Consider the following 25,401-nt stretch of genomic DNA (forward strand, 5'->3'; position numbering starts at 1 on the left):
TTGTAAACCAGTGAAACAAAAAGCAAAAATCTGGGGTGACCATAGGATTGCAGACCCCACTCTCCTACACATGCTACCATTAGGATAGCTGGACTATAAGGTAGACTTACAACCAATCACCATAAGGGTTGTTTGGACTGATACAAGGTGATCACTAGAACTAGTGAGCATCATATATCAGGCCAACTTCTCACACTTCCTTCCATATAAAGTCAATGATTGGAATAGACCAACTATGTCTCTGCGGCAAATCCTTAAAATCATATAGGAAGCATTCATCTTGTTTAGCTTCCATTGTGATGAGGAACCTTTTCGTAGCTCTTTCCATAATCTTGTGAAAACTGGCAATGTCCACCGGCGGAGAATCCGCCGTAGGCAGGCCCGCTGGAGAGGGGGTTTGTGCCTGATAGTCATCCCACTCCGACGATACGGACTTGTCGTCCAATTCACTGTCTTCTCGTTAGTCTTCCGAAGAATTCTCACCCCCTGCTTGATGAGATGGTACTGGTGAAGAAGGTACTGTGGGTCACGCTTCCTCAGTTGTCAATTGAGAAACTGATTCTTGCGGTTGTAAAGTTGCCGTAGATGTTCTTGGCCTAGGCGTAGAGACCTGAGAATCACCCGATTCTGAAGGCGGAAACCTGCGATAATAATCGCTCAACATATATTGGAGATTCTGGAATAAATCCATAGGCATTTGCATGTTAGGAGCAGACCCAGTCTCCTGATCAGAGTGTTCCTGGAAACATTCTTCCTCCTCCTGATCCAGATCTTGAACCTTTATGAGCAAGTCAGAAGGGCTCCTGGCCGCACGGAAAGTGTCGTCCTCGTAGGATTCCTCTTCTTCAGAATCCAGTAATTTATCTGGCAGCTTTAAAGGAGACAAAGCTGTGGAGGATGAACCACGCTTCTGTAGAAGCGAAGCATTGGTAGCCGGTGATGGCAAAGGTATAGTGGATGTTTTAGCTGACCACACCTGCATTGCCGTACAGGTTGACAGTGGAGGCGTCGACGGAGCCACCGGTGCTGATGTCAAGCCTGATTCCCCCTGTGTCGCCAGATCCGTCGTCGACGGAGCGGCCGTCGACGGTGAACTCGTCGACTGGATTCTTTTCTTCTTCGTTGACAGTGTCAACGTTGACGGAAGTGTCTGCTTCGTCGACGGTAACTTCGTCGACGGGGATGTCGTTGACGGTAACTTCGTCGACGACACCCTCGTCGACGGTAACTTCGTCGACGCGGACGTCGTCGACGGAAACTTCGTCGACGAGGATGTCAACGGTAAGGCCTTCTTCGTCGACAGCAGGATATTCGTCGAAGAACTCGTCGACGGTACCTTCAGGATTCCCATCGACGGAGGAGCGTTGACGATCGATGGAACTATCTTCGTCGACGGGATGGGTCTAATTTGTACCTGAACCAACGTCGACGGTGAGGAGGCTGAAGACATCACCATAGCTGATCTTGGTGAGGAAAAAGTCACTGTTGAAGTGGAAGAAGTGGCCACATGAAGAGATGCCAACGATGAAGCTGTACTTGACTCTGCTATGGCTAGAGGTGTAATCTGAGGTGAAATTGTTTGAGTAGCTGCTTTGGAAACTGTAGATTTCCCAGTCTTCCCTGAGGGCGCAGATTTCACAGGTGGAGACACCTTCTTGGAAGTAGAAGGCGAGCCAGAATCCTGAGAGGATTGGGCCTTCTTCAACACTTTCGCCCTGGGAAAAGCCACCTCAACCTCAGTTTTCCTCTTCCTTGAGGAAACAGAAGACCCCGAGGCAATGCTCCCTACCTCTGAAATAGGGTTATCCTTGTCCTTTATCCTCTGAAGCCACAGGAGGAGACGACCTTCTCTGTCCCTGAGAGTCTTTTGAGGGAAGGTTCTGCAGATTTTACATTCCTTCGCCTCATGATCCGGATACAGACAGTATATGCATTTTTTACGAGGATCCTCCTTGAACAGCCTTAGCTTTCCACAGGAATCACAAGCCCTAAAGAGGGATTTAGAAGCAGACATCCTTTGAAGGTTAAAAAACCAACCAAAGTAAGAAGAAACTGAGCAGAGCTCAGGGAGACTCCCTTCACACGACGTGCGGTAGAAAATCTGAGAGCCTGAGCCTCTGGGGAGAACATTCTGGTGGGTGCTGTCGCCTGATTGGCTGCAGTTTGGTCTATACAAAATGACTAGGATAGCCATGAGTGTGGGAGCTTTTGCTCCTATAGCTAGGGCTACTTTACTTCCTGGTTGGTTATTACCAAGGTTTTTGGTTATTACAGGCATATTATTGCTTTTTTATATACCGTGGGACTCCCACTCCGACGACGGGGAATGATTCAGGCATGTGAATCTATGAAAGACACCCCAAATACTGGAGAATCCTCCCCTCTGTCAAGCCCCTCCTCTGGGAGGGACCCTTGAATTATCCCAATCCTTTCCCTGGGGTACTTAAGGGCTTACCTGTGGGTGGCTCTTCAGATTCACTGTGGGACAAGAATCAAACCTAAAAGCACTTCAACTTCAACCGTCTGCGCACCTTGGTCTCGTCATGCTGCCAGTCTTCTGCATCGCTTGTGCCTGTACTCCATCCAGGTTCCTTTCCAGGCCTGTGGGCATCAAGGACACCCGAAGTAACCTACTTGGAGTGAAGTAGTCACTCCCCTGCATCAGCAGGCACCCCAACGAAGCTGACCGGTCTGCTGCTCCTGACGTCCCATGGACTCCATCAGGCTCAGCAACAGAGGTGGAGGTTCTGCACCTCCCTCAAGGCCTGACCTGTCCCAATAGCAAGTTTGAGGCAAGTAGCTCTAGTCAGAACCGCTGGAACAGGATCCATGTGCACCACGTCAACTTGCCGTTGCCAAGGCTTGTTGACTCGGTCTTTCAGAGATCTTCAGGCTAATAGAAGCTCCTGCCTTCAGTATCTCTTCCTTCCAAGATCTTGGTCCTCAAAGCATCCTCTGCACTGTGGGCCTGCATCTTTGGTGAGCTGCTCAAGGTCCTCTTGTGGCTCCTGTGCCTTCGGCCTATGGGTCCCCTTGAGGGTCTTCTTTGGCTTCAGTGGGCTCCCCTGCTTGCTCGGGCCTGCTCTGTCTCTTCTGCACTTGGTGAGTCCCTTGGACCTTGCTGGTCCCAACACTGCACCTTTTTCCATTTACCAAGTCTGTTGCCAAGGCTTGTCAGTGCTCCCGCCGGACACCGACCCCCTGGTTCTTGACTTCTTCCGCAGGACAGCTCGTGAATGGCTCCTGGTCTTACACAGCATCACCTGGTCCTCACAGATGCAACGACAGGGTCACTATCATAACTACTGTATCTTCCATCATCGGTCATTGGTCTTCTGTGTCTCCTGGTCACTTCAGAGTTAGACTCTGCCCCCTCTGCTTGCAGGTACTACTCTTCAAGATGCCAGTCTTGGATTCCACCAGACTCTTTCACCTTCGCTAGTGGCATCTTTTCTGAAGTTCTCCTTTGTGGTCTACTGCAATTTCCAACATCACTTTGCAACTATGTACCCGGCTTCTCTTGTGCAGGTATTCTGGTTCCTGGGGTATCCACAGGTGATATAACTCTCCAGCCTTACATCTTCCAGAAGGTTTCTTCAGGGTCAACTGGGAAGGGTCTTTCTTGAAAACTGAAACTGCGACTTTCCCATTGTCTTGCATAGGGTATGCCACTGTGTTTCCACTCTGCACACAGCCTCAGTGGGGTTCCTGGGAACTTACCTCGGGTAGCACCTTGGGTCCCCAGCTCTTCTGAGTCTTCTGGTCCAAGTCCCGACTTTGGTAGCAGTTCGCCGTCCACTTCTTTAGTATATGGATTGATCTCCCCCAGAGACCACTGTGTATTCTCGCTTACTGACCTGTTTACAGTTGAAATATTATGTATATTGTGTTGATATCACCGGGTAGGAGATATACCAATGTGTTCGTGAGCGTGTATAATAAATATAACTATTTTTATACCTATACTGTGGGGTTTGTTTAACCTACACTATATGATTAATTCTGATGAAATAAAGTGACTTAACACTCCTTCTGGACTAAGCCTGAAGGCTGTTCTCCACAGCTATCACTTAAAGAACTTTCTATGGCCGTCTTAGACTACTAAAAACACCATTAGGGTTGTCTGGATTAGTGCAAGGTGCTTCACTTAAATTAGTGTGCACCATATACTAAGCCGGCCTCCTAAAATGCTGTTCTCAGATGTTGTTTTTATAGATCATCTGTGGGTGATGGGGTTAGGGCAGGGGTACAAGCGCAAGGATTTCCCTATGTCTGTGTTACTTGTGCATTTGCCTCCACAGGCTATATTCTGATTTCAAAACCAATTAAATCAGTTTAAAAACAACTATGATTCTGAACACTGCCCAAACAGGTTTCTGCATGAGATTTGATAAAAATAGGAGTAGAGGAAAGTTTAAAAAGAAATATTTCTCTCCTAGTCCTCTATTAAAGTTAAACAAAGAGATTAATAAATTGGTTAGGATACAATATCTCAATAGATCAGGAGAGATTGGGATACAGTTAGCTTTGTTAAAGAGAAGGAGGGTGCGATTGAGAGCCAAGCTAAAAAGAGACAAAGAAGATATGGTTTGGATCAGCCTAAGAGAAGCATCCAGGAGTAAAAACGCTAGAGCTTTTTGGTCCATAATAAGACAAGGATGTGGTGCTGTAAAAACATCCACTCCTTCTGTTATCTCTGAAGATGTCTGGACCCAATTCGTGCTCACCTTATATGCATCAAATGATGCAGGGGGTGATGCTTGGATTCCAGACTGCAATATTGATACTCAAATGGAATTCCCCACTGAGTCTTCCATAGCTACCGCTATTAAGAGCATGCGCTCTTCCGGGGCCATGGGACCGGACGAAGTCCCCATGTCTATAATTAAGCAAGACGTAACTACTTGGAGCAGGATTCTTCTTCCAGTGTTCCAGGCGTGTTTTCAAAATCGATCTGTTCCTGACTCCTGGCGGGGAAGTATTTTGATTCCAATTTTTAAAAAAGGAGACCGCGATAATCCCTCTAATTATCGCCTAATTGCCTTACTAGATGCGATAGGAAAAATTTTTGCGAAACTTTTATTAATTCTAATAACAGACTGGGCACTCCTAAATAATATAATTCCCAGGGAACAGACAGGCTTTAGAAAAGAGCATGGAACTCTAGATAACCTAACTATGTTACATGTAATCGTAGACAAATATGTGCGGGTTCGTGGTGGGGGTATATATGCAGCATTTATAGACTTCTCCGCAGCGTTCGATAGGGTTGACCGACCGACGCTGTGGAGAAAACTGACGTCATTGGGTATGCCGCGATACTTACTGGACTTAGTTAAATCCCTACATTGTAATACTTGGTGTAGAGTGTTACAAGGCGGAGAAAGGGGACTTACTCAAGCAATCCCCTCCCGGAATGGTTTGAAACAGGGTTGTATATTGGCTCCCACTCTGTTTTCCCTGTATATGGCCGATTTACCAACTATAGTTGCAGAAAGTGAGGGTCTTGCCCCAGTTATTGGAGGGACTGCCATATCTATTCTAATGTATGCTGATGATATACTAGTTTTAGATCTGACCCCAAAAGGTCTCGCTAATCGTCTTCATACATTGAATTATTTCGCGGATAAACACTATATGAAAATTAATAGCTCAAAAAGTAAGATCATGTGCATCTTCGGTAAGAAGAAATGCAGATCTAGGAGCTTTAATTGGTCATTAAGCGGAGAAAAACTGGAGGTAGTTAACTCCTATATATTTCTGGGCAAGACAATATCTTCTAATCTTAGTGAGAAGCCTCACATTGAAAATAATTCTAGAAAAGCAATGGCCCATGGCAGGGGATTATGTTCCTTATATAATGCAACAGGGAAGAGGCACCTCTCTTCTTGCTTGGAGGTATTTCGAGCGAAGATTCCTGCCACCCTCCTTTATGGAATAGAATTGGTGGACTTAACTCAATGGGATTTTATGCAAAAAACGGAGGGAAAGGTATTAAGGAAAATTTCCTCTCTTAATTCAGCCTGCTCCACATCCTCTTGCAGACTGGAATTTGGCCTGCGAAGCTGTTGGACTCAAGGGCTGGCTGCTCTTGTAAGGTGGGTAGCATGCTTAGCCAGAGGTAAACCAGGAACCCTACGTGAAATCTTAAAAAAGGAGCTTTTAGGTAACTTTAATGAGTTCTCGCAGCTGTTAAAAAACTTCAGAAAAGCTGTTTTATTCTTGGAACTCGATGAATGTACGTTATTTTCTCTTTCTCCATCAGAGTTAAAGCTAAAGCTAAAAAGTAGGTCCTGGGAACTGTGTTATAAGATGGATATACTTGCCCAACAGAAGTATAAAAAAAGGGAAGCCCTGGTCCTAACCTATACACCTAAACAAGCACAACAATACTTAAGGTGGAATATTCCACATGGTGTCCGGAGGACATGGTTCCTTTTACGCCATAATTTGCTCCCACTTAATACACTCCTCGCAAGATGGTATGGTGTGTCTCCCTTATGCAACCTATGTAATAATGCTGCTCAAGACCTCAACCATGTATTGTTTATTTGCCCGATATTACGCTTATTGCGTAAAAAATGGATAAAACCAATTTGTCTTCAGTTGGGAATTTTGAATATAAATATGTTTTTCAATGCTCTGTATTGCCCCCCAAACGAAATGTTCTGTTTCAGATTATTTAATTATTTTAAAGAATTTTTAGACATACATTAATGTGATTTTGGGAGAGGTTGATGACTGTATTATGTGTCTATATTCTAGTGCTTATTGTTTTTTGAAGTTGTATGTAATTTTTTGTTTATTTTATCATGATAATATGTATGTTATTTTATGTGGCCCTCAATGAGAGCCAAATCATAATCAATAAACTTTGAACTTTGAGTGTAGATCATCTGTGGGTGATGGGGTTAGGGCAGGGGTACAAGCGCAAGGATTTCCCTATGTCTGTGTTACTTGTGCATTTGCCTCCACAGGCTATATTCTGATTTCAAAACCAATTAAATCAGTTTAAAAACAACTATGATTCTGAACACTGCCCAAACAGGTTTCTGCATGAGATTTGATAAAAATAGGATACTCCTAATGATGTCCTTTTTTTTAATACTTTTTCTTTGGTTTTATCCTTAAAGCTGTCCCACCGCTACATCTCTCACCTTCCTCATGGCTTTCGCATGAATGAAATGCTCATTGCACCAGATGGTTGAGTAGTTGTTGTTCTTCCACTGTAGGTACACATTCAGGTAGGTCAGGTGGTCACTCTCAGGAATGGCAAACTTCTCCCTGATCTGATCACTTTCTTCCTCACGGCCCTGCGTAGAAGAATATATTAAAACAAACCAGTTAATTCTGCTGTAGGAACATTGATAGCAGGAACCATGTGAACATATGGATCAGCTGGGCACTACTTAGCAGGAGAACCCACCCTGAGCAGAACTTACTACCCAGTCAAACATGCACTCTGACCACAATGCAGAAACTGCTCTAGACAGGAATAGGAGACATTCTGAGAAGTGTCACATACAGAACAGTATACCATACTAGGTTTGATTAAGTATAAAAATGAATTACTTCCTCCAAGGAGTGACTCCATATTTATCTCTAATCCAGTACATGTACGGTCCTAGGGTCTGATTTAGATTTCAGCGGACAGGTTACTCCGTCTCAACAGAGACAGATATCCCGTCCGCCGAAATATAAATCCCATACCATCCTATGGTATTTACATTTTGGCGGACAGGATATCCGTCACCTTTGTGATGGAGTAGCTTGTCTGCCCAAATCTAAATCAGGCTCTTAGTGTTGATACTCACTAACATCACCGTTGCCATTTACCACAAAAAGTCTACAAGAAGGCTACCTAACATTTCCCCATCTGCACCGAGCTCACACTTGAGTAACCTTTTACCTTAGGTCTGTAGAAGATAGCAGGCACAGAAAGCATGGAAACAATAATCAGAATCTCAGAGCTGCAGCCCATGTCACAGGACACAATCAGCATTTTGGAAAGGGCTGGATCCAAAGGGAACTCCACCATCAGCCGCCCAGTTGCAGTTAGGCTCCCTGGTGAAAAAACACACAAACAATGTACAGTTAAGGGGGATACAAGGGACACTACCATGCTGAACAACATACAAAATTTAGTAGCCAAGTGGACTCTAAAGACCTGTGGCAAACCCAACATTTTTTTTTAATGAAAAGTGCTTTTTCAACAGCATCCATTTCCTTGTACTTCTGTCCCAAACCATCAGTTCATGCTCTCTTCCAACACCTTCCAACCCAAGTTGGTTTTATAGAACATATTCTTTCTCTTCTCCAGTCTGTTTTATTTACTTTGTCCTCATATTACCCAAGGCCCCAACTAACGCGTCCCAGTAAAATAGGTTGTTCCGATGCAAATGGCTGAATACGCAGACTCCAATTTTATAAAAAACAAATATAGGCATCTTTGCCATTGAATTCCACAGACGTTTCATCTTCCCTCGCATGTTAACTCTCTCTGTGCATAAAAATCTACTGTAAAAAACAGCTTTAAGACGCTCATTTGCCAACCCAGTCTATGCTCATTTACCACAAAGATATTTCTACCTGTATTGTCCATTGCTCCCAGGATCCACAACTGATACATGGAATTTAGCATGTTGTCCTCAGGCGGTGGGTCCATGAAATGGAACTGCAATAAGTCTTGGACTCCTAAGGATTTTAGCAGCAGCACTACATTGGCTAGGTTGGTGCGTTGGATTTCTGGAACTGTTGTGGTCAGCAGCTCATTCTTGTAGGCACTCTGTGTGTACAGTCTGTGCGGGAGGCAAGAGAAGACTTTTGTTTTAGGTGCCATCATGCTGCAAATGGCAACATATCTCAGTTTTTCTCACAACATCACATGTAAGAAGCAGTTTTCAATAAAACCTTCCAAATGGAGAAATCTTTCTCTTTCACTGAAATACTGAGCACCAAGAAGCTTCGGAATGTGCATAACTCTCTATGTGATCTCTCACAAGAAGAAACGTTCTGTGGATTTGTAGCTTAATGTAAGCACTTCGCCAATAAAAGCTACGGCTGGGATAGCAGGTGGGCTTTGGTTATGGATCGAGAGTGATCAACTGTACCAGAGGGAAGAAATTAATTATGTGGAAATGTCAGTACTTTTAAGAACCGTTGCTATTATTCATGTGTAACAAAATATGTTTACTCTGTAGCAGGACAGGCAAATGCTTATTTTCAAAGCAAATAAATCAACGAAATCTGACCAGTTCCATTGAGTAGGTTCTACATCCTCTGCCAAGCATCTTCCGAATTCCAATTATAACACAAATAAATGTACAACTGCACCATTCATGTATGGCAAGAGGCTCATGATGGGCACTGGAAGCAAGCCCAAAGATTAAAGTACTAACAGGAGCAAATACATGGGGTAATGCCCTCTCCCACATTCATAAATACTTACATTTGGCACACTTCCGTAGATGTCGTGGCCTGGTTCAAACGGAAGGCACATATTTTGGGATCAGTGACCCAATCCTCATCCCCGATGACTAAATATTGACTCTTGTGGAGGCCTACCCATCAACAGAGATATCAGAATCTGAAGACAATGGTACAAAGTCTTTCCTTATGACCTATCCTGCTCCCCCACCCCCCAGCAATGCACTCCCTGCTGGTCAGGTAGACGTTGGGCCCCGGGCAAGTGGGGAAAGTACGCAGACACCAAGAGAGTGATGACCCTTACAACGGGGATGATGGAGCATGCTGTGTGCATGTTCCAGTGCTACTTACAAGGGAGACCTTGATGCCCCACCCACTGTGATGACTGGGCCCAGCAACACATGGCCACAGAGTAAGAGAGGTCTGCCCGGCAGAGCAGTGAAAACTTTGTGCAGGAACTATGTGAACCCGAAGAGAGAGGATAGATCAAGGCAGAGTAGTACTGTGGTGTGGGACCAAAGAGAGGGGTGGCCTCACTCTGTGGACCTTTGACCCTCTTCCCCAAATTATTCTGCAGCGAAGCATGTATGGGGTGGTAGGGCGCCATTGCATTAGCCACTTAAGGGCTGACACACCGATGCCAGCAAGTGATTGCCGTTACCCCAAGAGTGGGCCGAAATGGGTTCTGTCCTGTAAATGAGGCCATGGTGGATGGGGCAAACTGGAGGGCTGCAAAGTACTGCCATGGGTGGTGGCTGTGTGTTAGAAACGGATGGATAGTACTGAGCAGGATATACCACCTTTGCGCAATTGAGCAGGTGACAGCACGGCCCCAACATGTTTAAGGAACAACCCTTAGTGTTTTTGTAGTGGGCTGGTGGGCATTGGCGAGCTCCTGAAGAAAGTGGGTCAGTCTATATGGGGTGACTAACACTGCAGAGTATTTCTTCATGCCTGGATTCCCCACTGGGCAATTGAGGAGGGGATATCCAGGCCCAACAGAACAAGCTGAACAAATATGCTTTCTTATTACTAGACTTAAAAATGACCCTAAACTCATGACTGAGGGGCCCTCGTGCAACTTGTTCCTCTGGAGCCTACAACTGTGGATATACTGCTAGAAGTGAGCATTAATAAGGTGAATTTGGAGATCACCGTCCTGACAGCAGGCATCCAAATAAATTGTCAAAAGAGAGATGGCTTTTGATATGTCCACTGAAGATAACGGGCCATAAAGAACTAATAAACTTCCTGGAAACAACTCCAAACTGGTTCTGAAAAGGATTCTTTAACAGTTCTGATATCTCCTTTCAGGGTAGGTGTGAAAACATGTGAAATAAGGAAATGGTTTACCTTTATGTAGCATGTAGCGAATTCTACTGTAGGGGCCTGGACAAAACGAAAGCATAAATGAATGCCCTTCAAGAAACTGTTCTACAAAATAGAATGTCATTTGATTTAATTTTAGCCCGCAAAGGGGGTGTCTGTGGATTGATCAGTTCAGAATAATGTACCTTCAACTTTGATAATTCTGAAAATATCCATAAAATAGTAAGCCTTATTAGGAAGGAAGAAGGAAAACTGGATGAAATATCAACATCAGGATTATGGAAAAAAGTTGGTGGTTGGTTAGGAAGCTGGGGAACTTAAAATTTATAGGGAATTCTTCCAGTGACCAGAGGAATTATGGCTAGTACAGTGATTGATCAGCTGGGTACGTGTCTTATAAAGCGTTGCTTTAACAAAATCATCAAGAATTTGAGGGACTGACTGGGGGGAGGAGCCAAGATGGCGATCGGAACAGTCGCATAACCGCCTCGCTCCGTGATCCCTTCCTCCCCGCCACCTATCCTGTATTTCATCCTGATCGGGGTGTTCTGAATTTGGTCACCAAGGAAGAGCCTTCACTACCGGTGGAGAGACCCGATGCTGGGAGCCTGAGAGCCGCGGGCCGGCGGCCCTGGAGCGGACCCACCCCCGCGGATGAGCCACCCCGTATGTCCGATTGCCCGCCGGCCCGAAGAAGAGAAGCCGCGCTGTCCGGCACCCTTCAAGTGGGTAGCCCACTCCTGTTGCTTGACCCGCCCGGGGTCCGGTGCTGGGCTCCCCCCGAGTGTTGTGGGGAGCACGCCCGTTCTTCTGGTGACTCTCCTTTCTCCGCCGAGCGCCATCCGCCGCGGATCGGTTGTGTGCCCTGGGGCCGCCGGTGCTCCTGGTGGACTTGGAGGCGCCCACGATGATGGCGGCGGGCGCTGTGCTTAAGATGGCGGATGGCCCCTCGGAGAGTCTTTCTCCTGGAGACAGGGAAGTTGCTGCATTTGTTCTCTCCAGCCCTCGTGTGATTCGGGCGGCCCCTACTCGGAGTGCTGTCTTGTCTGCCCTGGCTGCTCTGGGGATCGACCTGTCCTTGAAATGCCGAGACTTGGAGTCGCGGATCTCCGCCATGGCTGCTCCGCCATTTTGTGACGCGGTGTCGTCTTCCCGAATTGTACTGGTTGAAACTTCTCCGGCTGCTGTGCTGGGATCTCCGGCTGGGTGTTTGATTCTATGGGATCATGTGGACCCGGTGTCGATGCTGCAGTGTTTCCTATATCCTGATCTCTCTGCTTCGTGCTGGACAGCCCAGATATTGTGCTTGGCCACGTGGATCGTTGAGGTACTTTTACATTTTGGCTGCTGCCGAGTGCTTCTGGTTGCTTCTTGTTGGCCGGGACGGTGTTTTGCGGAGATCCCACTGGCCTTCCTGGACTGGTATGGACCCACTGTATCATTCTGCTTTTCGGCCGTGGCGGGGTCTGGAAGCTCGACTCTTCATAAAAGTGGACAGGGGTGACTGTGCCTGAGTACCTGTGGGACCCTTTTAAATGGCATCTCCAGGCCTCATTATTTTGGTTAGTTCTTGTTTTTCATCTTTGTGTGGGCTTTTTTCAATGTCCTTTTCGACCTCGATTGGTGATCCGTTGTTGCGGGTGGGGTAGTATTCCATGTTTCGATCGCTGGCTCCTCTCCTCTCCTGTCCTTCTTTTTCCTCTTCTTCGCTTTCTTTTTCCTTTCTCTTCTTTGTTATTATTCCCTTTCTCTTTCTTCTATATTTCGGGTGTCTCTGGGCGACAGGCACGCTGTTTAGTGGGGTAGGCCGTAGCCATTACAGTGATGTAGGGTGGGGGGGGTGTTTGTTATTTTAGTTTGTTTTATTCTATGGTCCCTTTTCGCTTTTTTCAGGGGGTGGGCTATGTCCCTTTGTTTTCACTCCTTTGTTTCGTATGTGTCCGCACTTTCTCCTTTTCCGGGGCGGGAGGGCTGTACATGTGGCGTCCACATTATTTGTTTGCTGACATTTGTCCTTTATTTTAGAACCTTTGCTGGGCGTGGGATGTCTTTGGGCTTTGCCCTACTAGGGTTATTGATTGCGTGGGGGGCTGTCTCCCTCCCGCCCCCCCCTCTTTTTCTGTATATGTTGCGTGACACCCGGTAGATATGGTTTCTGCCTCCTCTATAAAATGTAAAATGTAACCTTTCTTATCCTGGCGCTGACTGTTTAACGTCTTTATTTCACGTCCATCCTGTATTCATTCTATTGTACGCATTGATGTTGTCCTTTTTTTGATTCTCCTGCTTTTGCGGCCGGCCCCTGTGGTTGTAGGCCTGCGCTTGTACTTCTACGTGTCTTTCAATAAAGGTTTAAAAAAAAAAAAAAAAAAATAGAATTTGAGGGACTGGAAATGAAAGCAACATATAGTAGATGTTGGCAACATTGAAGAACAACACAGAACAGGAAGACATTCATGTATTGATAATTACTGATTACTGAGTGAGTGATCCTTTCTGAAGGATCAAATCGAGAAACGTAGAAGAAATTTACAGTGCCAGAGCACTACAACGCTGTGCTGAAGGTCTAAGGCAGGGGTACATGCAGAGAATGGGGTATGTGGTCAGAAAGGGCAGTTAGATCGTGTTGCTTTGCTCAGTTGTGAAGTTTGATTCTGCAAGGACGGGCAGAGAAAAGTTTAGAGATGGGACAATAGTCCTGTTAAAAATGGGAAATCAAGTGGGGTTGCCGTTTAACAGCACAGCTCTTGTCGGTTAACCAGGCCGGTGACATAGAACAAGGGATCACCTAGGCCGTACTTGAACATATCTGCTATATACAATGTAATACCTCCATCAATGGACAAATGTGTGTTTTGTTGGTATACAGATATGGAGATTGCTTTATTACTGATGCATCAATTACTTTAAGGATACTTTATGTATGATTGGTGGATGATTTGCATATGTTGCAGTAATACTTACTTTGCAAGATATTAGCCACTCGATTGCTGCTGATTGGAATGTATTCCGATGAAAGTGTATAAGAATAGAATCCATTTTGTAATCGGGAAGCCTTTTGGAACTTTAAATTGAGCGCTCCCAGTGATCCTATATGCTTTATTACATTGTTCATACTGATACCAGCAGCCTCCTAAAATGTACAGAGGTGAACTGTGATTTTTTTCTTCCACACAGAACATGAAGATCACACTAGGGGGAATAATATTAGAATGGATTTGGACCCAGATCATCTCGAGGGCCCAATATGGCTCTCTTTGTGAAGAAATGGATACTAAATGTCCTAAAACCTTCGGGTTAGTCACCTTTCTTCTAAGTTGTGATAGCCCAGGGGCCCTGGAACTGCTCCCATCCCATCTAGTTGAGAACAATGGCTGGGGATAGATAGAACCCCATGATCACACAACCAAGGCTCTGCTGAAGCTGTGTAAATCATAGCCCAAGCAACCACACAATCAAGGACTTGCTGAAGCTGTGTAAATCGAAGGTCACACAACCACACAACGAAGGACCTGTTGAAGTGGTGCATATGGAAACCCACATGACCACACAATCAAGGCCCTGCTGAAACGGTGCATAGGAGGTGACATTTGTTTATGATGTGAGGTGACAGACATGTTCTGAATTGGGGGGGAGGGGGGGACGACGACAAGACTACCGCATGATAGAGTGGGGTGTGGGTAGTTGGGGGGGTTGGGGGTTTATGTAAATGGATCTTGGGAGTCTTCCTGCTGTACACTACGGCAAAGAACATACCGGTGTGGCTGCCACATATGTGCGTTGTTCCGGGGTAGCAACTGTTACTCCTGGCATTTCTCTTGCGACCTGGATGTTTCCTTGTGACCCAAGTAGAAGCAAAAAAGAATCGCCATGCTCAGAATGTAAACGGGACGAAAAGAGCTTTGCTTACCTAATAGTTTCAAACTGTTGTTGCACTACTAGCCTCTCATCGCCAAATACACAGTTATTAAGGGGCTAAGTGTGGGTCAGTTACAGCAACAACACCTCCTTGTCCCACTCATAACTCCTCCACAGCCTCTTATTATGTTGAAAGCAGAGGGAGAGGCAAAGGGTGCATGGTTTAACGCCTTCTGACACGTCAGAGGGAGGAAAAGCAACTCAAAAGCAAACACACTGGCATATACTAGCAGTTTCGGAGCCCCAACAATGGCGGTCATATGTGCAAGGCTTGTTTTTTATTTATTTAGCAGTAACAGTCTATTGAGTGTGCATGGTTCTACCATTATGTGCCCAGCCCCATTTCAAATACTGTTTCTCATAAGATGGATTTGGAACAGGAAAAGCTGTATGTATGGTGCATGGATGTCATTTGGAGGTAGTCAGGGGTCACAGATATGACCTCTAGCTTGCTCCCTGCTACTCCTGGCACTTCCTTTGTGACCCTTGGCATCAGAGGAGGCAAAAAGTTTGCCCTCTCTGAGGCCAGGGGTCGCAATGTAAGTGCAAGGGGTAGCATGGAGCAAGGTAGAGGTCACAGCTGTGACCGCTATCTCCAAATTGCTTCCATGCTGAGGTGTACGACACTGCATTGTGAGTTCATCTTCAGGCAGGAGTTCTGATAATGCGCAAGGAGGTCTAGGACTGCAATCAGACACTTATATTCTCAATGGACATTCCCCTGATTGAAAACAAGGATTACGTGTAAGAACCCATTACTTCTCTCTCAGGGGATATCCACTCATAAGCTTATCCTACAAAGATTCTGTAAAGAAAGATACTAAAGATAAAAGTAAAACGAGGCAAACCAATTCTTTAGAAATGCTTGCCCTACTTGGGCATCAGCCTTAGAGTCCGAATCAAGACAATAGTGTGTTATAAAGGTGTGAACTGATCTCCAAGGTGCAGACTTGCAAATCTCAGCAATAGGGATTTTCCTAAGCAAATCAGCAGTAACTCATTTAACCCCGGTGGAGTGGGCCCCAGGTTTACCGGATAGGGTTTTGTTTGCGTTTTGATAAAGGATTTTGCAATCCATTTAGATAAGGACTGTTAGGAGGTGGCATATCCTGTCCATAGAGGATCATAGTTGACTAGAGTTGTTTTGATTTTGTCCTTTCTAGATAGAAATTCAAACCCTTCTGACAGAGTGTGGAGAGATCTCTCTACAGGACAAGAGGGTTGTTGAGAGAATGTAGATGAAGTAATAGTCTGATTGACATGGCAATCTGAAACTACATTAGGGAGGAATTTAGGATGGGTCCTCATCACTACCCTGTTACTATGGAATACAGTGTAAGGTTCATGTGAACAAAAAACCTGTAACTCGCTAACTGTGAGCTGAAGTAAAGGCTACCAAGAAGGAGGCCTTCCAAGGAGTGTTGACGAGCAGCCTTATGAATAGGGTCGAAGGAAGGCCTTATAAGGCGAGAGAGAGGACAATGTTTAACTCCCATGGAGGAGAAGGTCTACTAAGGAGAGGCTAGATAGTCTTAAACCCTTTCATAAAATCTTTGACGACAGGCATTCTGAAAAAGGACATTTGTTAAAATATTTTCGGTAAGCTGGAATTGCTGTGAGATGTAGTTAATCGAGGAGAAGTTCAATTTCGCTTTAGGGAGATGGAAAAGACACAGATGCATAGCTTCTTCCTGACAAGAAAGAGGACAGACTTTGTTCTGAAAACACCAGATACAGATCTCTGAATATTGAAGGTCTCTTGGCTTCTCTTAGCACATCCATGCATTCTGGAGGATTTTAAATAGCCACATTGTATGAGTTCAGAAGCCATGCAGCCAAGTTCAGAGAGAAGGTTGGGATGTTGAGTCTGGTCTCCAAACTGCTGAAGAAGATGCAGCCTGTGCAGCAGCTTCTTGTCTGGACATACTGAGAGGTGAAGGAAATCCGTGTACCACCACTGTTGAGGACACTACGGGGCAAAGAGAATCATTCCGATCTTTAGAGTGTGAGAAATTGATGATCACTGTTGGCACTAGGGGAACTGCAGGAAGGAGTAAAGTAATCTGCCTGACCAGTCAATCCGTAGGGCATTCCGCAGTGTATCCGACTGGTAGAACCTCGAGATGAAGCTTGGACACTTTTTATTTTCTCAGTCTGCAAAAAGATCTATTAAGGAAAAAACCTTATCTGAGAAGATGACATGAAAAAAAGCAACCCATACATGATTTTCTTGACTTACTCTACTGAGAGTGTCCACCTGAGCATTCTGGGTTCCAGGAAGGAGGACCACTGTAATCTTGAATTCCCTGGAGATGAGCCACTTTCAGATTGTTTGAGCTTCCCGGTAGACAGAGGTCTAGATCTAGTCCCTCCCTGTTTGTTCAGAAAGTTCATGGTTGTTGTATTGTCCGTCTGAACAAAGAGAGAGTCTCTTCTGAACGACGGGAGGAAAATCTTCAGGGCTAGATGTACTGTCCTCAGCTCTAAAAGGCTGATGTGGAACACTGTTCTTTTAAAGACCACAGGCCTTGAATCTGTAAATGATCCATGAGCACCCCAACTTGTCAAGGAAGCATCCATCATTATGGTTTGAGTCAGAATGTCTTAGTGAAAATTCATACCTTTGAGGAGATTCTCACCACCATCTAAGCGATTGTTTTGCATGAGTACTCAGAACAACTCGGTCTTCCCATCTTCCTGAGATCTGACATCATTGATCATCCAGGCATTGGTGGAGAGGCTGCATGAGGAGACGAACACAAGCATCCAGGAAGATGCACAACAGCATTGAACCCAGGAGGGAATAGACTTGTCTGCCTGGCGGATGGGATGCTTTCCTCAAGTTGTAACATTTTTAAAGGATAATCGTCTCTCCTCCAGAGGAAACAATTTTGTGTACTGTGTCTAAAACAGCACCCAGTTAATGAATGGCTTCAGCAGGTGTTGCGATGGATTTGCCGTGATTCACGTGCAGACCTAGTCGATTGAGTCATGACGGCTAGGTGATAATGTTGGTTGCTTGCTGATAGGAAGATGCCTTAATGAGCCAATCATCCAAATTTAGATAGACAAAGATTCTCATTTTTCTGAGGTGGGCTACTGCAACTGGCATGTATTTGGGGAAAGTTTGCGGTGCAGGCTTGAGGCCGAAGGGAAGGACCTTGTAATAATAGAGGTCTTTTCCTACAATGAACCTCAGGAATTTTCACTGTTTTTTGGCTACTAAGATGTGAATATGGGAATCTTGCAGGTCTATCGCGCAGTCAGTCCCCTTAATGGAGTTGAGGGTAGATTTGATGAAGACCCAACATCCTGAGCTTTTCTCTGCAAGCCCATTTGTTCGCTTTCTTGAAGTCCAAAATAAGTTAGTATTTGTTTTTTTTAGGCCCTCTCTCCTTCACCAGAAAATAATGGGAATATATTCCCATTACTTTCAGGTGAGGTGAGACCTCTTCCCTTGCATGTTTTTGCATAAGGATGGACACTTCTTGTTGCAGTTGATCCGTTGGTAAAGGGAAGGTTTCTTAGGTTGAATAGATGGTGGCGGATACTTGAATCTGAGACAGTATCCAGGTTCTACAATATTCAGAAACCATTTCTCAGTTATCTTTTGCCACTCTTGCAGTAAAGAGGTATGTTTTGCCTTACAGGAGTAGGCAACAGAAGAGGAGGAAGAGATGACTTGTTTGCCACCCGTTATTTTAGTGGCTTGGGCGGATGATTGCCGACCTCCTCTGCCTCTTTACTGACGGTGTTGGTAATGTGGTGGAGATGAATCTTGCTGCTGCTGTCTTGTAAACCAAAGAGGGGTTGAAACCTCTGGTGCAAATAGCAACAGTCATAGAGCCCATAGGAATGCCTCCTACAGTCTCTCTCTTTTCCAGCCAAACAGCTTTGAGAATGTCAAGCTTGGACTTCATCCTAGACATCTCACCATCAGCATGAGAGCCAAACAAGGTGTAACCAGAGGAAAGTAGGTTTAGAATTCAATGTTGAGCTCCAGGTTTCATGCCTGTGAGTCACAGTCAAGAGAAGCGCTGAAGAGCCAGGCCATGACAACAGCCATGCGCTGCTTGAGTGGAGGACTCTTCTGCAGCACTGAACTTGGTTTGACACCACCATTCCTCCATTAAAAATCTCATGGAAATCCTGATGCTCGTCTCTGGGTAGATCGTCCATTAATTGTTGAATGGAGTCCCAAAGGGACCTGTCATAGCATCTTAGTAGAACAGCTGTATTAGCAGCTTTCATGGGAACTGCAGAGGTTCCGCTAACAGTTCTGCCCACTGAATCCAAATTATTGATCTCCTTATAAGGAGGGACTGTACAAGATGGTGCCATGGCACGACGTTTTTCGAGCTGCTGAAACAATGGGTCTGGAATTGTATCTGTGTGAAGAAAAGACGGATCTTGATATGATGGTCTGCATTTCTTTTTTTTGCAGGCATGATGTATCAGCCTTCGCAGCAGCCAGAGTCAGAAAAGGTTCCATCGCTGTTTTTAAAATGCCTGGAATCACAGGGAGGAGTGGTCTAGCTGCGGACCTTTGATGAAGTCTCTCAAAGATTACCGACGAACTTGTAGTAGTAGTTGGTAACACAATATTGAACTTGTTAGCTCACCTAATAAGTACTTCCTGGAAGGTGTTAAAAACATCTACTGGAGACATTCTTGGTGGAGAAGAATCCTTTAAAGTAGGGGAATACAACCCTAAAGATGATGTATGACGAGATTGGGGGAATTCTGATCTAGATAGTGAGTATCTTCTCAGTCTTAAATGAGAAAGTCTGAGACCTTAAATGAGGACGACTTTGGGATCTCGATCTTGACCTTATCCTAGACCTATAGGTGTGAGTTCTATTGTGGCGGGAGCGAGATTTAGGTTGCCTTGGTGTATGAGTCACAAGATCAGTAGGTTGTGCTGGTGGAGAGACTGTCAAAATCAGCAATAGAGGCACAACTGGAATTGCTGGTTGAGGAGGAGAAGAAGGAGTAGAGCGTTGTGGAGGTGGCGTGGATTCTGTTGGAACTCAAGGCGGTGTTTTGGCGAATCCAGAATGGCCACTGGAGAGGTGGACCTGGATGGTAAGTAGGCCAGAGAGTACTCCGAATCACACTCTGAAGGAAGTTTGAAGACTTTCATATATGAAAGCCACTCTGCTATCTTGGTCAGGGCAGATGTCTCGACGTTGCATGGTGTCTCGAACTCAAAGTCTTACATCCAAATTTACTTTCTCATGTTTATTGTTGTACTGTCCCCCTGGCCCAGCGAGAAAATGGGGTATCTCTTTCCCAGATTTAGCAGCTGCTTACATTCTTAAGGCTGCCACCTTTACAATTCTGGGTGATCTTAACCTTCATTTAGATGACGCTAAACGTACTAAAAGCAAGACGCTTACAGTGGATTTGGGGGTTATGAATTTGAGACTGTTCAACTCTTACCCCACCCATGTAGCCGGACATCTGCTGGAACCTATTTTTTCAAATGTATCTAGCCTCATCAGCCTCCCTCCCCCCCTCGTACCTGGTCTGATAATTTCGCAGTGCCTTTTATGCTGAAAGGTGTGTCCCGCCTTCCGTGTCCTGTTCGTCATCGGACTGGAAAATTAGAAGTTGGGCTAAGCTGAATGTTTCAACATTTAATAAGACCCTGGAAGATAGCAAACCTGATCCCAAACAAATCTCTATAAGGGATCAAGAGCTCATCCCCATCTGGCTTATGGAAGCAGCAGGAATATGCCTCCCTCTTTCAATTAAACGCTTGAGAAGACGCTTGCCCCTGGCGCCTGGTTCACAGAGAGGCTAAAATCAGAAAAAAACTAAGTGCAAAACTTAAAGGCGCTGGTAGAAACACTGAAGAAACTAAAATTGCATATAAAAAGGCCTTAAGTAAATATCATAGTCTCTGTAAACCCGCCTGTGCGGTGTATTACTCCCAAAAGATCTTACAGACTCAAAACAGCACCAAAACTCTCTTCAAAGTAGTAAAGGAACTATCTGGCACTGGGAAATCGACTTCTCCTGCCCTCTCCCACAGTCAATGTGAAGAACTTGCTCTTTTCTTTATTGACAAAGTCGAAAACATACATTCCCCACTGCTAAGCAAAAACTCACAGGATGCCTTGCCAGAGGTACTCATTGAATATTATATGGAATCCCGATGCAACCCACCCCATAGTTAGGATTAGACCCTCCCTCAAACTGGATACCGATCGCCCTGGACTTTACCTCCTTCAATCGCTTTCTCCATAGCATCAAATCACTTTCCCTCCTTGATCCCTTACCCCCACATGTGTTGGGGTAGCTGGATCCTCCCATTCCATCAATGGTAATGGAGCTTTTAAATGCCTCTTTAAATGAGGGTCTAGTTCCCCAAAGATGGAAACATGCCATGGGCCTTCCCCTCTTAAAGAAAGCAAATTTGGATCCCGCCATTCCGTCCAAATTCTGCCCCATCTCGCGGCTCCCCATTTTCTTAAAAATGCCGGAAAAACACGTTAATGGACAGCTGGCCTCCTTTGTTTAAACCCAGAACTTTTTACATACCTCTCAATCGTGTTTCAGAGCTGGTTTCTCTACTGAATTCACTCTTCTGGGGGTGACAGAAATGCTAAGACACGGTTTAGATGAAGGCAAAACTGCAGCACTCATCCTATTGGATCTTAGCGCCACTTTCGATACGGTGTCCCCTCATATCCTGCTGAGAACCCTACAGTCACTGGGCCTGGTCGGAATAGTTTCGCTCCTTTTCTCAGGAACCAGACCTTCCAGGACTCTTCTGCGATGGCCAGTTCCAACTCCTACATCTTCCCCTATGAAGTCCAACAGAGCTCTTTGTTGAGTCCATTGTTATATAATATATATGTCCGCCCTCTAGCAGAGGTGGTCAAAAGTGCGGGATTGTCTCTCTTCTTCTATGCTGACGACACACAGATTGTGTTGTCCCTCTATTCGTCACAAGGACACAAGCCCTCAGACCGTAACTTGTTACTGAGCAAAGTTGCCCTCTGGATGCAGAACAATCTGCTCAAATTAAATGGAGATAAGATCAAAGTTATGATCTTAGGCAAAAGACATGATCTTTGGAGGCCTCAGCACTGGTCCCCGGAATTGGGAGCTCTGCCTGCGCCTGTGAATAGCGCTAGGAATCTGGGCTTCATTGTGGATGAATCTCTCTCGATGAAACAACAAGTAGCCAAGGTGACAACCACCTGCTTTGCAGTCCTGAAATGGTTATTGAAGATTTTATGGTTGATTCCCCTCCCAGAACAAAGAACTGTGATCTAGGCTCTTGTAATTTCGAAGACTGAATTACGGTAACACCCTGTATCTGGAAGCTGATAAATCGACCATTCAGAGGCTGCAGTTGGTGCAAAACGCAGCAGCAAGGTTTCTTAATCGCCTAAGTCTGCCTCTGTCTCAGGGCTTCTACGAGACCTACACTGGCTGACGGTGTCGAATCGGGTTTAGTTCAAAGCTCTGTGCTATATGTCTAAACTCAAAACAGGCTTGGCCCCTAAATACCTGGAGGATCTGGTTCAGCTTTACCATCCATCCGACCCCTTGCATTCAGCTAAACAGATCCGGTTGGTGGTTCCTATAATCATATTGGTCCATTTGAGAGGCCAGTCTTTTTCCCTTCTTAGGCCGACCTTTTGGAATTCCCTGCCAGCCTTCCTGAGAGATGAGACCTCTCTTCTTGCATTCCGTAAGGGTTTAAAGATCTGGATGTTTTAATCAAGCTCTTCGGGTTTTCCCTCTTTCTCTCCCTACCCTTGCCTGGCCTAGGGAAAACCCTTGGGGTAGCTGTGCGCCCTAAAAATCTGGAATAATAATAATAACAAAGTCCCCCTTAACAGTGTTCTCCTTGCCATCGGGTTATCAACATCGAACCAGCACTTAAAATCGACCAAATAGGTGCAGTACCTCTTCTCGATGTTGAGCGGGAGCAATGTCTTCCCCCAGATGTTCTCGGTTTGTATCTTCCTCTGCAGGAGTTTCTCACGACCGTGACTTAGGAGCACTGTTAGGGGTGCAGTCTCACTAGTCAGGGCATATTGCCATCTGAGGTGCTCCACTGGACCATGGAGGCAAATTTCGACTCTCTCCCTCAAAGTGTGCCTGGAGAGAATATTGCAGTGGCGACACATTTTGGGGTCAAAGAGTCTGGCAAACATAAGATAAAGATCATGTGCGGGTCTGTCCTTGCCATTTTTCTGCAGCAGTCTCAGCAAATCGCAAAAAAGAGATGGAATTTTGCGACAAAGTAGCTACATTTTCTGTCAAGAAAATATCTAAGCATGCTCTATGCCCTAAAGGATGTTGAGTGAATCTGCTTTAAAAAGCCTTGTATGGAAAATATTGTCGAGCTCTGCTCCAGGACCCTATCAGCAGGAGCCTCAGAAAAAAAAACCTGAGTAAACTGCCACTTATAGGACACTAGAGATCAGTAGGCCCTTAAAGGTGCATTGCCCTATTTACACGGTTTCTATGCTACAGCCTATACAGGCTACATTGCTATAAATTACTCCTTATTTTAAAAAAGAAGTAAAAAGCATTTGTGAGGGATGTTTTAAATGATTATTTTTCTTTTTGCTTAAGTGATTTTTAAGGGTATGACCATTTTCTCCTTCTACATTTTAAAGTAATTCAATCCAAATTTGACAATATAGCCTGTTTTTAAGGATGCAAAATTTTAAATGTCTGTCGCATGTTTCCTGGACTTTCCGAATTAAGACAAAGTACCTATCACTTTGAAAGTACTGCTCCGGGAACCTCACATTTGGGCAGGACTATTCAGTGCTTATGATGATCAATGGATATTCCCTGAGAAACAAATTACGTTCACCTATTTTGGAATCACGTCAGGACAGTTATGCTACTATGAACATCACATTAAAGATGCAGAGGAGCTTTTACCTTAAAGCACAGGTTTTAAGGATCCTTCTAATGATGTCTTGTTTCATCAACATTTTTTGCATTTTATTTTTAAAACGAAAAATGCTTATTTCGATTGCATTTATTGGTTAGTCAAAGTAATGCAAAAAATGTTCTCTATTTAATGTCGGACTCAGTCTTGAAGTAAAAACAATGGGTGGTTGAAGCCATTCATAAATGAGGGTTAAGAGACTGGAGTGTGGATCAAATCACTCATCAACTGAGGGACTGGGAGAACTTACTCCAAACTGAACGGCTAGAGGAAACCTAGGAAACCCCCATCTGACACATAGACGATAGCTAGGATGGACTTAAAACAGAGACAGAAATACTGAAGAAGGACAGGCCCTGTGGCTAACTCGCCAAAGGCAGTTAACCTGGGAGGGGGGTACGCAGCCCCCCTTCCCAAGCTTATTCCCCAGGGCCCGCCACATTATGTGAGGGCGGGGGGGGGGGGATTTTTGCCCTGGGGACCCCATTCCCTAGGGCCTGCTGCATTTGATAAGGGGAGGGGTTACGTGGCCCCCTCCCCAGGCTATTTTTGGTCCCGGAGACCCCATCTGCTGTATTTATAGATGAGGGACGTTACCAGGCCCCCTCTCCAGGCCGATTTTGGCCCCAGGAACCCATAACCTGGGGTCAGGCCACATTGTAAACGGGAGGGGGGCATGCAGCCCTCTTGCCAGGGCAGATTCCCCAGGCGCCAGCACCTTTGTAAATGAGGAGAGGCCACATACACCTCCTACCTGAGCCGATATTGGCCCCAGGAACCACACCCCTCAAGACCCAGACAATTACTAAAGGGGGAGGGAAGCTGATTTTGGCCCCGGGAACCAAGGGCCCCAGGGACCCAAAGGCACCCATCATATCCTCGTTGGGGGGTTGGGGGAGAGTCTCAAAGCCCCCGCAGCCCTATCCGGATCCCCGCATCCAGCAGGGCATGGCATTGCTCCAGCCCACATGTAACAGCTAAAAATGCTGCTCCCTGTGGGTGGTAGCAACATTCAGATCTGTTTCCCTGCCCGCATCACTGCAGGCAGGGAAACAGAACTGAAGTCCGCTCTCAGTTGGTGGGAGCATTTTTAAAGCTCCTGACCGCTAGGAACAGACTTCTTGTTTGCTCCTGCTTGATGGGAGCTTTGAAATTGCTCCCACCAAACGAGAGCGCAAACAGTTTTACATACCCGCACCAGGGAAACCGTTATGTCCCCAGAGTGGGCACCCAGGAACATAGCAGGAGCCAGCTCTGGGGGTGGGGACCCCAGGGCCATTAATGGCTCCGGTGGGCTTGGGGACCTTCCTCCACCTCATTTTTACAACTGGGTCACGGAAGATAAGGTCTCTGGGGCTGAAATTTGACTGGAGGCTGCATGCGCCCTCCCCCCTTTTAAGTTTAGCAGGAAAGCACGTTTTGGGACCTCCCTTGACAAATCATCCTGACACTTTCTAGACAGCATTTGAAGTGAGTGGCAAACTAGTTTTGAAAATGTTGTGAAGATTTTTCTCACTGCGCCAAAGTTAATAACAAAAAACGCTTTTACTATGGAAACTAGTTACTATAACTACCTACTTGAAGGGTGGGAGGGGCGGGGTTTACACACATATAATATATATATGTGGAGCAAGTTGGTTACTTTAGCCTTGTGCTTCTACAAGGAACCCTGCCTGATTACCACTTGGACTTTATTTTCTTTTTCACCATCACGAATGCACAAGGGTGCTGAACAGTGTACCCGGCTGACAGCTATTACGGGGCATTTTCCATCACTTACCCGTATGAAATGATGCATT

General features: G+C 45.5%; 1 protein-coding gene across 1 annotated transcript in view; it reads right to left on the reverse strand.

The window, feature by feature from the left end:
- Window positions 1-25,401, reverse strand: part of DHX38 (DEAH-box helicase 38) — a 1,077,951-nt gene that overhangs the window by 204,453 nt on the left and 848,097 nt on the right. Inside the window, exons 20-22 of the mRNA XM_078670369.1 lie at window positions 8,590-8,798; window positions 7,910-8,064; window positions 7,158-7,313 (exon numbers count right to left, since the gene is read on the reverse strand). Of these exons, the coding sequence (XP_078526495.1) occupies window positions 7,158-7,313; window positions 7,910-8,064; window positions 8,590-8,798 (520 nt within the window). The remainder of the gene's footprint in view (window positions 1-7,157; window positions 7,314-7,909; window positions 8,065-8,589; window positions 8,799-25,401) is intronic.

Source organism: Lissotriton helveticus, chromosome 12, assembly GCF_964261635.1.
Source record: "Lissotriton helveticus chromosome 12, aLisHel1.1, whole genome shotgun sequence".
In the NCBI taxonomy this organism is placed as follows: domain Eukaryota; kingdom Metazoa; phylum Chordata; class Amphibia; order Caudata; family Salamandridae; genus Lissotriton; species Lissotriton helveticus.